Source organism: Balaenoptera borealis (assembly GCF_965194805.1).
Source record: "Balaenoptera borealis genome assembly, chromosome: 5".
NCBI classification, from domain to species: Eukaryota; Metazoa; Chordata; class Mammalia; order Artiodactyla; family Balaenopteridae; genus Balaenoptera; species Balaenoptera borealis.
In genome coordinates, this window is record NC_138862.1 from 122,358,400 (window position 1) to 122,370,930 (window position 12,531).

At 38.3% G+C, this 12,531-nt stretch overlaps 1 protein-coding gene across 1 annotated transcript in view; it reads left to right on the forward strand.

Annotated features, from left to right (window-relative positions):
* SLC9A9 (solute carrier family 9 member A9) overlaps positions 1–12,531 on the forward strand; it is a 555,669-nt gene that overhangs the window by 49,338 nt on the left and 493,800 nt on the right. Inside the window, exons 3-4 of the mRNA XM_082393417.1 lie at positions 3,331–3,408; positions 5,361–5,437. Of these exons, the coding sequence (XP_082249543.1) occupies positions 3,331–3,408; positions 5,361–5,437 (155 nt within the window). The remainder of the gene's footprint in view (positions 1–3,330; positions 3,409–5,360; positions 5,438–12,531) is intronic.

A 12,531-nucleotide genomic window follows, 5' to 3' on the forward strand; every position in this document is an offset into this window, starting at 1 on the left:
GTGCGAGGGCTTTCTCTAGTTGCGGCAAGTGGGGGACACTCTTCATCGCGGTGTGCGCGCCTCTCACTATTGCGGCCTCTCTTGTTGTGGAGCACAGGCTCCAGACGCGCAGGCTCAGTAGTTGTGGCTCACGGGCCTATTTGCTCCGCGGCATGTGGGACCTTCCCAGACCAGGGCCCGAGCCCGTGTCCCTTGCATTGGCAGGCAGATTCTCAACCACTGCGCCACCAGGGAAGCCCCAAACAGAATTTTTGTATCTATAACCTTCTGATGAGAATTAAACTTGGTACCTTTGCTTTCTGCTTTTGGAAGTTTTCAAGTTGATTATCTCTATCAACATGTCCAGGCCATTCCTAGCCAAATACCGGTGCATATTTGAGTTAATAGGTAAAACTACTGCATCCTTGTAATAGTTGAACATATTGGTATTTTTCTGTCTCATATTATCTGGTATTTTAAGAATTGAATCTCAGTATTTAAAAATCTCACAGTTTTCATGAAGCATCCATAATTCTACCACCTGAGTCTCAGGTCGGTTGCTCCAAATTAGCCATTCCTTATATGGGACGATAAACCATCTAAGAACTGAATGGTCTGAATTTTTAAATTCTAGTAACTGTCTATAAATGTACTGTCCAATAGTTACTAGCCCCAGAAAATAAAAATTTCAGTCCCTCAGTTCCAGTAGCTTGCAATTCAATCGCTCAATAGATCATGTGACCCATGGTTACTGTGTTGGGCAGGACAGTAATAGAACATTTTCACATCACAGAAAGTCCTACTGGACAGTGCTGGTCTATAAAATTTGTATCTTAAGACTAATGTATTTAGCTGGAAGATTTTTAACTTTCTGCTCTTCCCTTTCACACCTGTCTTAGGTTTTTTCCCCCCTCATACTATAATGAAAAATTTTAATTGTTTGGGCCTTAAAAATAGTCTCATCTCCAAGGCCACAATTTGAACACAAAGTCTGAGGAAAATGACATGTGGAATCGCCATCTGGAGGTTGGTGCAGCGGCAGATCCAGCCCTTTCTGAGAAATTGCCTGGGTTTGGAGTTACTCCCAGAACTCTGATTTAGCAGTTCCCAAGCTTATAGCAAGTCTGAAAGGAACACAAATCTGTTTTGTATATACAAATAAATCCTCGTACGCTGCATGCCATTCTCAGCCTGCCAGTTTCATCTGGCTGCTCCAGAAAATATAATTCAATAACACATTAGTTAACCTGCATGCAGGGAATGGGGCATTCTGATTATTGAAATGTTCTGGTTGAGTGATTAACCTGATTTTTGCAGAAAAACTGCCAAGGCGAGGAATTTTCTGTCCAAGATGTTGTGCCACTGTAATTCTCTCTTCCAGATGGTCACGGCTGCATTGCTTCTCTCCTCCAGAACTCAGAAATACATCTCTTTGCTAAAAACTTTCAAATATGCAATTGATACACTCTCAAAGAGGCCTCAAAAATAGATCAATAATGGTGTTTCAGATAATCTTAGAAAAAAGAGTACACTTAGAAGGAAAAGTAATATCTTTGCCCAAATGTTACACAGTTGTAACACTAAAAGAGTTCCTAACAACAGGGCAACTTCTTCAAATAGTATAACTTCAAAATATTAATTCAGATATTTCATTTTCTTTAGTAATAAATACTTAAATGTGCTTACTAGATGTTAGGCAACGCTGCAAGGGCTTTGTAATTATTAATTCATTTAATTTTTATAACCACCTTAAAATTAGGTACCAGATTACTGTATTCATTTTCAAGATGAAGAAACTGGCACAGAGAGTTAGGGATGGGCCAAGCTGATCTATCTGAATGCTCACTGGTACAAGAAGTTGTAGCATCAATGAGGGAATAACTAGGTTTATGAGAGGGTGCCCAGCTGAGTTAGGTGGCTCCTACTTTCCCCCCTTCCCCTTCCCAAATATTAGAAGAGTAGAGTTGAGGGGCCAGTATGCGGAAAAGCTAAGAGGAACTCTGGCAATGCTCAGTTAGGCCCAAAGTAAAAAATGGGAGTTAAGAAAGGCTTTTCTTAATTTTTACTTAAGTAATTCTTACCTGTAATGTGTAAGGTTGTTAGGGATATATATAATTCATTCCATTTTAATAGATTTGTCTCTCAAAGGCAATTAATTTTTTTTTCCAATTTAGCAAATATATATTGAGCAATGGGCTAGCACTGGGAGGGATGAAAGCAGCACAGAATTGACTAAGACATCATTGTGATCCTTGATGGGTTCCCAATTTAACTGGGAAAACAGTCAAATGGAAACCGATAATCACGTAAAATACGTTATGAAACACATATGCTGCAAGGGAGGGTACAACGTGCTGAAAGAGCATAGAAGAAAGAATGGTCAGTTTTGACTTGGGAAATCAAAGCATGTTTCAGAGAGGAGTAGCTTTTGAGATCCAGCTTCAGAGATGAGTAAGAATTCAGGCAAAAAGGGGGAGGAGATTAGAAAGTATAGTTGTGAAACCCATACATCTCAAAGATTTTGACGAGTGCTGTAATGTAAGAAGCCCTTAGTGGTGAAATAATGAATGGCATTGTGTGTGTGTGTGTGTGTGTGTGTGTGTGTGTGTGTGTGTGTGTGTGAGAAAGACAGAGAGAGAGGGAAAGTGTGGAAGAAGAGAATGAGCCTAAGGAAGGTTTTAAAGATTAAATAAGTTATCATTTTCAGACTACCCAGCAAATAGCAGATATTGGATTCAAGAATTTCTACATCTCATTTCATTGTACTTCACACCAAGGAATTTTTTGCCAAGTTTATTTTAACATTTAAGTAAAAGCCAATAAACAGATACTAGAAAATCCAGTTTCACTTTCAAATGTGTTTTTCCAGAGTCCAGAAAATATTTTGAACTTCAGAATGGGATAAACTGGGAAAAGTAAGACTAAATTTCTAAAAATGTTTTATTTGGGAAAACCTTAAATAAATCCTTGCCAGAGCTAAAATGTTGGAACACTACCAATCCCCTCAACCAGAAAAAATAAAATAGAATTGAAAATATGAGGAATGAATAACTAATCAAAGTAAAAGGAAAAGGTTTTCTTTGCCTAGAGAGGTTTCATTGAGGTTTTTTTGATGTTCTTATTAGCTACAGAATAGAGTGTAAGTTTTGCATTTAAAATATTACTTTATAGTTGTATTCAATTATGAATTTCTAAGTTTGCCTTTTCTCTTATTTTCATCTTTGCTAATTTAATATAATGTTAATATGCCTCAGACAACCTTAGCAAGGGTGACTATAACAATTTTTTTAAACTTATTTTTAGTAGCCCAAAGGAGCATCTTCTTAACTATAGTTTTGTCTTTTCTGGCAGATGACATTTGATCCAGAAATCTTCTTCAATGTTTTACTGCCACCAATTATATTTCATGCCGGATATAGCCTAAAGAAGGTAAATATACAGTGATTGTTTTCTTCTTTTATCATTAAGTAGAGAATTTTGCCAGCACTAATGAAAAAATTTTTTTTATTTTATGGGTTTACCTATTTGGTAAGAATATCATTATCTTAGATCATATGTGATACAGATTCAAATCTGACATGCTTAGAATTCTTCTAAATCCTGCTATGTCCAATATACTGACCGATAGCCACGTGCCATTGAAATGTGACTAGTCTGAATGGCGTGCTTTTACTTTTTGGTTTTTTTTTAACTTTTATTTATTTATTTATTTTTTAATATTTGGGGTTTTTTAATCAGTCGTTTTTCTACAGTTATCATAGTTTATTTTATTTATTTATTTTTGGCTGCGTCGGGTCTTCATTGCTGTGTGCAGGCTTTCTCCAGTTGCAGTGAGCGGGGGCTACTCTTCGTTGAGGTGCACGGACTTCTCATTGCGGTGGCCTCTCTTGTTGTGGAGCACGGGCTCTAGGCATGCGGGCTTCAGTAGTTGTGGCGCTTGGGCTCAGTAGTTGTGGAGCCTGGTCTTAGTTGCTCCACGGCATGTGGAATCTTCCCAGACCAGGGCTTGAACCCATGTCCCCTGCATTGGCAGGCTGATTCTTAACCACTGCACCACCAGGGAAGCCCCTGAAGACGTGCTTTAAGTGTACAATATGCACTGGATTTTACAGACTCAGTATCAAAAAATAATGTAAATTATTTCAATAATGTTTTATATTGATTTCATATAGAAATGATAATGTTTGAATATATTGGGTTAAATAAAACATTTTATTATCAACGTTCATTTTACTTTTTAAAAACTTATTTTAATGTGGCTACTAGAAAAATTTTAAATGACATATATGGTTTACATTATATTTCTACTGAGCAATATTATTCTAGATGATTATAACCAAAGAGTTTGCTGTGAATTACATTGGGTTTACCCATCACCCATTGGGTGAGAACTTAAGATTGCTTTGCTAATACTCAGCTGTTGATGCTCATAGAGACAAAGTCCGGTTTTGCAGTTTCTATGCACTTGCAAAACATTACTTAGGTGCAGCCTGAATGCTCACATTTCCTAAATTAGTAATTCACATAAAAGTTTAGGTGCTAGCATCCCCAGTGCTGCAGAGTGAGGTTCTGGCCTGAATGAGTTTTGAGATGCAGAGGTAGTGCAGTTGCTTTTCTGCTGCCCACCACCCACTCCAGAGATTCCTAGGGCTCTCCTCCTTTGGCCTGTGGGCTCCAGCAGCCTTTGCTTTTTCAGCACAGGCCTGATTTTCTTGTGTACTCCAGGCTCCCTCTTTCTGTCAGTTCTGGCTACTCAGATGCCTCTTACAGAACTGGAAGGGAGTTTTCCCAAGCAAGCATTTGAAAAGATTTAGAAAGCTAGACTTATTCCAGTCATCCTTCCTCATCCCCAGCCCCAAGACTAGGCATCATTTTGTGTGATTCATTAGAATAAACTGTTGTAGGTGATTAAGGTTTTGTTTCATCACATTCAGAAGAACTGTAAATCAGAGATCCAATAAAAGTCAAAAGACAAATCTTTTAGAATAGTGCATTTAAAGTGCTGAAGGGGTTTCAGTGACAACAAAACTTCTGAAAAACTCTGTCTTCCTTTAATCATCCCAGAATCCTGCATGGCCATTGCCCCAGTCCCTTCCCTCTCTCTCAGGTCCAGCCAATTCTGGCAGTAGTTTCCCTCATCTCTACCCTGTCACCTTCCAGGTGTATTTTTTCCCCTGTTTTTTTGAAATTTCTGTCCTTTGCTGTGTAAATCAGTTAAGCCTTATTTGTACAATAAGACCAGGAACTACTGCTCCAAAAACAAAATTTGCCTCAACAGTGAGGGAAGGGTGGGGCAATTTATTGCATTTATTTTTATTTCCTGTTAACACTAAGAAGAAAAATGCTGATGTACTATATAAAATATATCTTTTTCTCCCCAGAGACACTTTTTTCAGAACTTAGGATCTATTTTAACATATGCCTTCTTGGGAACTGCCATCTCCTGTATCGTCATAGGGTAAGTGACATTCAGAGCTCAAGTTCCAGAAGGCTGTAGGGCCGGTGCTCTGGAAATGTGGGAGGAATCTCACATTTCCTGGACTCACACTGACTGGGTGAATTGTCTATTTTTTTCAGTATATCACCTCTTTACACATTTTTCTGACTCAATTCCAAGGCTTGCGTGTCTTCTGACAAACACAAGTCTTCAAATCAAAGCAAACTACAATTAGACTGTTGGATTTTCTCTGTGAGTTTTGAACTTCTGACTTAGGGAATGTGGATAATTTGGTTTGAGTTATGTGAAGCACGTTGCCTTTTTTGGCTTAAATAACGCAGATACGCACATCGCATTCGTTTTCCTTCTTCTTGGCAGAACCTTACCTATAGTTGATGGGAGTAAAATAGTAACTATACGTTAAGGGTTTTCTTTCTAAGGGAAAGTTTACAAGAGAGCAGTCTGAGACAGACATCTCTAAATATCAGCAGAGTTGTTTAATGCTGGGTTACACTGTAGAACGCAGACTTGTTTTTTTCTCATTGTATTTTATTGGTTATGCTGCTAAGCCCCAAGTCTAACTATACGGACTCTGGCTTGCAGCTCATCATAAAGCAAAATGTGGTACAAAATGGTGAAGCCAATCCAATTCATTTATAATCCTATCCAATACGTTAAATCTCCACTGCAGAAAACATGTACAGCTGCTATGACTACGGTGGCGTGGATGTCTTAAACTGTCGATACAGCCAGTTCTACCCTGGAATTTTACTGCATACAGCTGTTATATACCTAACACAAGAAACTGAGGCTAAAAACACACATTAGTCACTCATCCAGCCTTTTCCTTATGAAATGTTTAGTGTGTGTCACTGGAAGGCTAAGGAGCTATCATTACTTGGACCTGAAAGTGGGGAGCGGGTGGGGCTTATTTTGAATTCTCTGTTAAATTTTTATTGATTCAAGCCTAGAACAACTCAGGCTACATTATATGAAAATGTCCAGCATGGTTAAAGCGGTGAGGAAGCTGAAGATTTTAGCACCTGAAGGTGGAGGCTTGCAGAGATGTAGACTGGGGAGCCTTATAAAATCTGGACAACTAAGAGATCTATCAACTGTTTGTGATTGAGAGTCACAGTGGATTTGATCTTTCTCAAAGCTTGTTCGGGGCCGGGGGGGCTTCTCTGTTCTGTGGGTATGCCATAGCTAAATATCCAAATTTCAAAGCTGGCAAGGGCCTCAGAGATCTGTGTAATTAAAACCCCTCCTTCTGAAGATGAGGAATGTAACATCTTGAAAGGCTAATTAATTGTTTCAGTCTCACCATCTATGAGAAGTAGGACGTTGGTCAGGACAAAATTCAGAACTTCTGCTCTTGATCCGGTAGGTCTTTTCCATCTCCCCCCTCTTCATTTAGCAATTTATCTTGAATTTCTATACATGCCTAATATTATTCCTATACATTGACACAAGACTCTGAGATGTGTGGACTCTACAAATGATTATCAGTTTATAGCAAGATTGATCTTTAGCAGTTCTATAATATGGAAATCTGAGATTTATAATAGATCCAAATTCTAAACTTGTGGACAATGCTGTCAAATTATGGCATAATCAGTTTCATTATTACTCTGTTTCCTTTGCATAACTGATTTTAAGTATATATAAGTATGCATTTATATAATATGCTTTACTATTATTAAAAATCTATACATCTATTTTTAAAGCACAATAATGTATATTGTGTGTGTGTGTGTGTGTGTATGCTTGCACTTGTGCATTGTATATAATTGACTTGTTCTTAAAAATTTCAATTCAAGAGATCTAGGGATATGTATTTACTGGAGTTGAGAAACTCTTCTAATTGATTTTTAAGGCTGTGATCAATAATTTATAATGAAAAGTGATTTGAATAAGAAGTACAGCCCTGGCAAAACTTTTAGAATAATGTTCCTTGTTTGAACAACAAAAACTTGTAGGGTGCCTTCCTAATGTGGGTCACTAGGTTAAAGTGCAGAAGGGTTAGATAGTTTAAAGATTTTAGGATCTTATCCAGCAAGGTAAGGGAAACCGTTGAAGAGCTTTAGCTAGAGCGTGACAAGGTCAGATTTATACTTTAGGAAGGACATTCTGGTGGCCATGTGAAGTGGGAAAAAGGCAGCAAAGGGACTATTTTAGAGGCAATTTCCAGACTAGGTTGGAAGTGATGAGGCCCTAGTCTTAGGCAGTGGCAGTAAAGGTGGATATGGAGCTATCAACTTGTTGAAATCTTGAGAGAATGAGGTCATCCAGGGCAAGTATGTGGAGTGAGAAAGGAAGGTACTTATGCAACAGCACTATTTGAAGAAAGGAAGAGGTGCCCACGAAGGACTAAGTACTGGGCCCAAGAAACAGGAAGCAAACCAGCAGGGAATGTATCTGGAAGTTAAAGGAAAAGGTAGATGGAGGGTGGACAGTGTCTAACACAGGGGAGGTCAAGTGGGATAGGCATAGGTCCATTGGATTCAACCCCTAGGAAATGATGGGTGACTCCACACTTATGCTATGGGCAGAAATAGAGGAAGAGTATTGGTAGGTTCTGTTGTTTGGGGTACTGTACAATGAGAAACAATCATTTATTTTTATGCTGTTCTCCAGATACAGTCAGAAATTTTGAAAGAAAGGCACACACTTAAATTCAGACCAAACTGACACTTTCATAATTTGGTGACTCCTGTTGTGAGTCACTCAAACTTACACTTAAGTCTTAGAAAATGACCAGTTATATTTTCTGATAAATTAATGGTGGTAAGAACAATGCAACAAACATTTATTCAATGCTTAATATGTACCATGCCCTTTTTAAAAGTACTTTACATGGATTATTTCATTTAATCCTCCAAATAATCCTGTTAAGTAGATACTGTTATTACCCTCATTTAACAGTTGAGACAGCTGAGGTTCAGAAAGAATAACACAGTGTAAGTAATAGGGCTGCTATTAGTAACCAGAGAGTTTGGCTCCAGAGTCAAATTCTTAATGCCAAAAAATGTGCTTTACTTCTATGTATTGGTATCACTAAAAAAATAGCATTTAGAATATTAAACTAAAGAATAAATGGTGTAAATCAGTCAATATTTACTAACATGCCCCTTGTTTCTTCATTTATCCCCTTAAAAGTTCTCACAGACATGAGAGATTTCTATTAGGGAACCCTATCTAAAAGAAATCCACATTTTTAAGGGGAAGAAGGGGGAGGCCTGAGTTTATGCAGATCTATTTATACTTGCATAAAATGGGCAAGAGGAGGGATTCAGGACAGTCAGTTAGATTGGACTCTGAGAATGATTTTGTAAAGGAGGCAGATTCTGGGTAGTCATTTAGTGAAGAGGGATGAGGTAGTTGGATTTTCCATACTCTCAAGTGCTTTAGTCCTGGTGGGTATGGGGAATATTGTGCAAGTTTCCAAGTTAGAGAGTAAGTCTCACTGAGCAATGTAAGAGAATGTGGGAACTAAAATACTGGAGAGTCAACTGACAGATGGCCATGAAGCCCAGGATCAGAAATATTTTTATTTTTATTTTTAAAATGTATTTATTTTATTTATTTATCTTTGGCTGCGCTGGGTCTTCATTGCTGCATGCGGGCTTTCTCCAGTTGCGGTGAGCGGGGGCTACTCTTCGTTGCGGTGCGCGGGCTTCTCATTGTGGTGGCTTCTCTTGTTGTGGAGCACGGGCTCTAGGCACACGGGCTTCAGTAGTTGTGGCACCCGGGCTCAGTAGTTGTGGCTCGTGGGCTCTAGAGCACAGGCTCAGTAGTTGTGGTGTGTGGGCTTAGTTGCTCTGCGGCATGTGGGATCTTCCCGGACCAGGGCTCGAACCCGTGTCCCCTGCATTGGCAGGCGGATTCTTAACCACTGCACCACCAGGGAAGACCCAGGATCAGAAATTTATGAGAATGTGAAGGTCACAAAGAGTGATTGTGGAATATGAATGAAAACTCAGGTAGTGGGGTCATGGTCTTCTGCAGGTAAACACTGTAATCAAACTACAGGTTGGTTTTAGAGCTGGATTCAGAGGCTTTAGTAATTTAGATCATTGGGTTCATTTAAATGAAAGAGTTCTTAACCTTTATTAACTTCATTTCATTTCAAAAATTAGATGTAAATCATCTTTCATATTACATGGGAAGCTTTAACAGTATCCTCCTGGCAATAAAGTCAAAGAAACCTTTAACGATTTTTTTATAGGATGGATTGTTCTTAAAGAATCAAACCATCTTTTCTAGTTTTCTCCCCCATTTTATCACTCAAGAAATATTTTAAATACATATCTGGTTTTAAATAAAACCCATGTGTTTTTGAATTATTTTGCTATTCATCTCCTTCATCTTTGGGGATTATTCCTTTATCTTTGACTCCATGTTTCCACTCTATGGCCACACAGATGTGTCATCACAACGACAACCTACCTAATGCTTACTGTCAGCACATACATATTTGTTCTAAGAACTCATTAGTACCCATGAAGTGCTTCTTCTTCAAGAGCAATGAAAATGATACCCTTTTAGCTTCTCTGTTAATGAGGAATTAAAACAAATGCCACAGTTTCAAAAATATTTGGAAAAAAGGGACATGGAAGACTTCCCTGGTGGCACAGTGGTTAAGAATCTGCCTGCCAATGCAGGGGACATGGGTTCGAGCCCTGGTCTGGGAAGATCCCACATGCTGCGGAGCAACTAAGCCCGTGAGCCACAAATACTGAGCCCGTGGCATGCCACAACTACTGAAGCCCGTGTGCCTAGAGCCCATGCTTACAACAAGAGAAGCCACCTCAATGAGAAGCCCGCGCACCGCAACGAAGAGTAGCCCCCGCTCTCTGCAACTAGAGAAAGCCCGTGCGCAGCAACGAAGACCCAACACAGCCAAAAATAAATAAATAATAATTTAGAAAGAAAGAAAGGGGACATGGATCTAAATGATGAAGAATGGGGTGTTAATGTTAAAACTAGCTCACTTTTTAAATCGCATCCCATGTACCAGACACTGACCTATGCTTCTATCTCATTTTATTCTCATAATACCCCTACGAGACAGGTATTATTATTATCCTTATTTTACATACAAGGATGCTGAGGTTGAGACTTGCTCAAGGTTACACAGTAAGTAAATGGTATTAAATGGCATAGCCAGTCTGGCTTTAGAACAGATACACTTAGAATCTCCTTGTCCTCCTCCTCCTCCTAAGATGATGCGTTATATTTCCTGTAGTGTTTTGCAATTAATAACTATATATGCCGGACAAACCAAGTCCTCAATAATTTCAGATTCTTGTAGTTATCATTATGGCTAGCAATTACGAAAAATCTGAATGTTTAAGAATGAGCTGTGATTATAATTGCAAAGTAGAAATGGAACCTGTCTTTTCTTACCGGAGGTAGTTGGAGGGATGGTATGAATCCATTTTACTTGCTTAGAATTGCTGGACTCTGCGTAACTCACTCTGGAAAACTTGGCTTCAGAAGTGTGAGGTTGTTTATATTATTCATATCAACATTCCTCAGGAATGTTGATTTTCCTGCTGGGCTCCTTAATATGCCACAGAAGCATGCCTGACACTGCCCTCTTGTGTCATCATGCCTCCTGAGCTGGGGACCCGTAGGTCTAAGTGCCCATGGTGCTGGTTCTGGAATCGATGTTGCTCTGTCCTTAAATGGGATAATGTATGCTGAGGTTCAGTAGTCTCAAAAGGCTGACTCCTAAACCTGGAAGAAGGAACAAGTGTCTAGAACCAAAACCTGAAGAGGTTTAGTTCATAGATGGAGACCGAGTGATACCTCAGTGCCTTAAGTTCTAACACTGGAAAGAGAATGACTTAGAGCAGTTCTTAATTCCTAATCCAATTCTTTTTTTTTTTTTTTCACACACACATACACTGTATTTTATTTTTACAAGAGATAAATAGACTGACACCAAGCATTGTACATGGATGACCACAACAAAAGCAACAATGATTGCAATTACCAAACATGAAACACACTCATACTATGTCATAATATTGGCATTCAGTCCAGTAATCCTCCACTGTAGCAGCTCCTTTACTTTGCAGTGAAAATTGCTAATCCAATTCTTAATCCAGGAAACACATACCCTTAAATGGTTCATAGAAGGACTTCAGGGTGGGGTATTCAACCCCCTGAAATCATCCATGAATTTTTCATGGGAGAGAGTCTGCATAGATTTCACTGTTTCATCAGCTTTGCTAAGAGATTGAAGTTGACAAAGAACAAGTATGTTTTTCAAAAGCCTAAGCAAAGAGAGGGTTGGGAAAGGAAGGATTTCACATATCTCCATATTTAATTAGAACTGAAGAATTCTCTAGACTTCATTCAGTGTGGCCATAAAGTCTGGAAATATGCATGCTATTATCTTATCATGTACTATAATGTAATAGCAATAAACTAGCTATTACGTACTTGTCCATGGTCCCAGACTTGGTGGCCATTCTGTATCCATGCGTAAGAGTGGAAGTGCCAGGTGGTAGGGTCTGCAAAATACTACTCATTTTTACAAAATAATGCAAAATCATTTCCAAAGCACTTGTACCAATTTTTCCTCTTAATTTTTGGCAATCTAATAGGTGTAAAGTGAAATTATACTGTGGTCTTTATTTGTATTTCTCTGATTGTTAATGAAGTTGATTATATTTTCATATGATAACTCACCAAACTTTTTGTCCATTTTTCTAATGAGTTGTTTTACCGTATTTTCATTAATTTGCCTGATTTCTTTATATGTTCTGCATGGTAGTCTGTATTCAGTTACATATGCCACAAATATTTTCTCCCAGTTTGTGTCTTGTGCTTTTACTTTTTCATGTCTCTTAATGAACAGAATTTCTTAAATTTAATGTAGTTAAATTTATAATTTTTTCCTTTATGGTTAACGTTTTTGTATTTTATTTAAAAAATCCTTCCCTACCCCAGAATCAGAAAGACATTTTCTTCTAAAGTGTTTTAAAGTTTTGCCTTTTGCAGTAAGTCCATTTTCCGGAATCGATTTTTGTGTATAATATGAAGTAGACATCCAATTAAATTTTTCTTTCTCAAAGGGACAGCCAATTATTCTAACATCATTT